General features: G+C 46.3%; 1 protein-coding gene across 1 annotated transcript in view; it reads right to left on the bottom strand.

Annotated features, from left to right (window-relative positions):
- Positions 1-2,805, bottom strand: part of ACTN1 (actinin alpha 1) — a 207,565-nt gene that overhangs the window by 21,306 nt on the left and 183,454 nt on the right. Inside the window, exon 14 of the mRNA XM_019519169.1 lies at positions 1,134-1,274. Coding sequence (XP_019374714.1) covers positions 1,134-1,274 — 141 coding nt within the window. The remainder of the gene's footprint in view (positions 1-1,133; positions 1,275-2,805) is intronic.

The following is a 2,805-nucleotide window of genomic DNA, read 5'->3' as shown; positions in this document are numbered from 1 at the left end:
GGGCAGGAGAAAGGGGGGCTGCTGCTCCTGTCCTTCATGGATGATTGGCTGCAGACAGCCCTCACAGCCAATCAGCAGTGTGAGGTGGGGCCAATGGGGCCCCTTGGGTAATCAAAGACGTGGGAGACCCACCATTGCACCCTTCCCTGAAAATGGCTGCTGCCCCCATAATCTGCATGTGAAATCAGCTGGCAGCTACCTTGAGTTCGGCAGACCTCTAGTTACAGGGCACTGTGGCCTAAAAAAGCCAGCAATGTTCCATGCATCACTGGTCACATGCAGTCTCACTGTCAGCTGCCTGCCAGTGACCTACTCTGGAAACTTCCTATCATCCTCACAGAGCTGGCATTGTGACCAATGTATCAGCTGTTATCATGGAGCAAGAAGACCCTGTTCCTCCCACTCAGTAAGGATAATCTAAGCAAATGCTTGCATTGCCTGTTGTCTTCACAAGCACTCATTCAGCTGGAGTAAGAGCACTTCTATTAAGAACGCAGGAAGGGGCAAGCAGCACCCTTTTACATCTATGGGTTATGAAGAGCAACTACCAGCTCTTCACAAGTGGCCTTGCAGACAGAGAGGGGCAGCTGAGCTGCAGCCTCCAATAGCTCCAAGGATGATTGAAGAGTTTGGATCCCTATAGCAAGCAGGAGAGAATGCCAGTTCACTGATGCTTAGCAATGAAGCACAGAACAGCAGTCCAGATCAGCTGCATCCAATAGTGGGACCACAGCAGTTCCAACACATCATATCAGAGAGACACAAGGGCTGGAGGAGCTGGGAATGCGACTGTGGCATGCAGAACCTGAGAGCAGCTTTAAGCCTTGCTCATTAGGATGATAATTTGTTATCCTCTTAATTCTCAATCTTTTAAAAGCAATTCCCTTGTCCTAAAAATCCGTATTCAGGTCCTTGTGTCCCCCACAATGGCTTGGCTCATATTTGCTTGTACCCACCTTTTCTGAAGGGGAGTGGAAGGAAAGGTCCATTTTTGGCTAAAGTTCATTAGGAAGAAGAAGAAGCACCATAACATTCACCCTGGGAAAAACAACTGTACCTTCCATAGCCTGAGACAGAGTGAACCCTGATCTGTGTGCACTACAGTGCATCTCTAGGGAAGGATTAGCACATACCTGGATCTCCTCTATGGTGTGAACAATGAAGGTGTCCTGCAGATCCTCCATGGCCCCCTCCATCCAGTTATTGAATGGGGCGGCTCGTTTGGCATATTCCAGGTACAACTGATCAATTGTTTCCAGCAGCTTTTCTGTCCTCTGGGAATTCCCCCCACAACACACAAAAAAAGGGTTAGAGAAAAGTCACCAAACAATACGCTCTGCTGCTTGCTGAAGCAGAGACTTCCTCCGATACGTTGACTGTTGCCTGTTCCCCACTGTGTTCTCAGAAGGATGTTACTATTAGATGTGTTCCTGCAATTAGGCAGAGTACTGGAAAGACCAACTTAAGCACATGCAAATTAAAAATATTTAAGTCAACTCCATGAACCACAGCATTCTATTTTATGGTTATGATGACCTTACAGAAGGGATGATCTTTTCCTTTTTCTCTGGTGCCACTATTTAAGAAAATGATGTTTTTTCAAACAAATCAGTTACAAAACGTAGGAAACTCAAGAGAATGTAAAGGCTTATGCAAAGATGAGGTCCCACACTTAATGGTATTATTGGCCTCAGATATATGGAATATAGAAATCCAGTACGAGTTAACTAAGATGGACACTCCAGCTTTGGAAATGGATTGGATACCTGAGGATGGAAGTCAGTACACGTTGCGGGTGGTTAGGAATCCATGCTAAGAATGAAGGCTACGCCTGTATTTATGGCACAGAGTAGCCTTGGAAGTTATCTCCAAGTCAGCTATGTCCAAGTGGCAGCAAATGTTTTGAGAGAGAAAGAGGGAAGATAATTGTCTATGTACATCGTGCCCCTCAACTTCCAAGTTCCTCGTAAGGAGGAACAACAGAAGGTCCAAAATGTATGGTCTACTAGTTGGTCTAGTAATCTCCAGGACAAATCATCAAGGAGCTATAGGGTTCCCATCTCCTTTTGGAGTAATGGCTAGGAATGGCAGTGATGATGTCCTGTTCCAAGGGATGCATCAGATCCGCATGCTCAGTCTTTTGCCATGGGGGAAGGAAGCAAACAGTGGTAAACTTTCACAAAACCATTCAACTCTTACTTCTCCTAGATGTCACATGGGCTTTGGGCTTGCACCATCCCCTTGTGCACTGTGTTATTGGACCTACACTAAGATTATGAGATCCTTGGGCCAGGAGCAGCATCTTCTAGGATTGCAATGGGCCAAGATCTCTATGTTTTAGGACTTCAGAAACATACAGCTGGAAGGTGTTTGCATCTAGATGTAATCTAAGTTTCAGTTTGACAGCCAGCCAGAGAAGAATCTCGGGGAAGCAGTGACCCACAGAGAAGAGAATCCTTATAAACAGGAAGTGAGATAACTGTTTGATTACCAAATTAGCATAATACTTTAAAGTGCTGAAAGGCTCCTCTATCAGCCAAACAAGCCCAGCAGGGGCAGCAGTAATGCAGGCTTCCTCTAGACCCACGTTTCTCAACCTATGGGTCATAAGACTATACAAAAGGGCCACAAACAAACTTTAAAATTGGATCAACAAACTTTAAACATTTATTCTCCTTTAAAGGAGATGGATGGTCATTTTCCTTTGCAGGCTGGCAGAGTTCCAGCCTGCAAGCGGCTGTTTGGGGCCCCCTATACCCACCCCTTGCCCCACACACTGGGGGGCTGGGGCCTGGGGGTGGGGGG

This window comes from Gavialis gangeticus, unplaced genomic scaffold (genome assembly GCF_001723915.1).
Source record: "Gavialis gangeticus isolate Ggan-Ray unplaced genomic scaffold, GavGan_comp1, whole genome shotgun sequence".
NCBI lineage: Eukaryota > Metazoa > Chordata > Crocodylia > Gavialidae > Gavialis > Gavialis gangeticus.
Note: the sequence above shows the minus strand (reverse complement) of the source record. Positions and strands in the feature narration are given on the sequence as shown.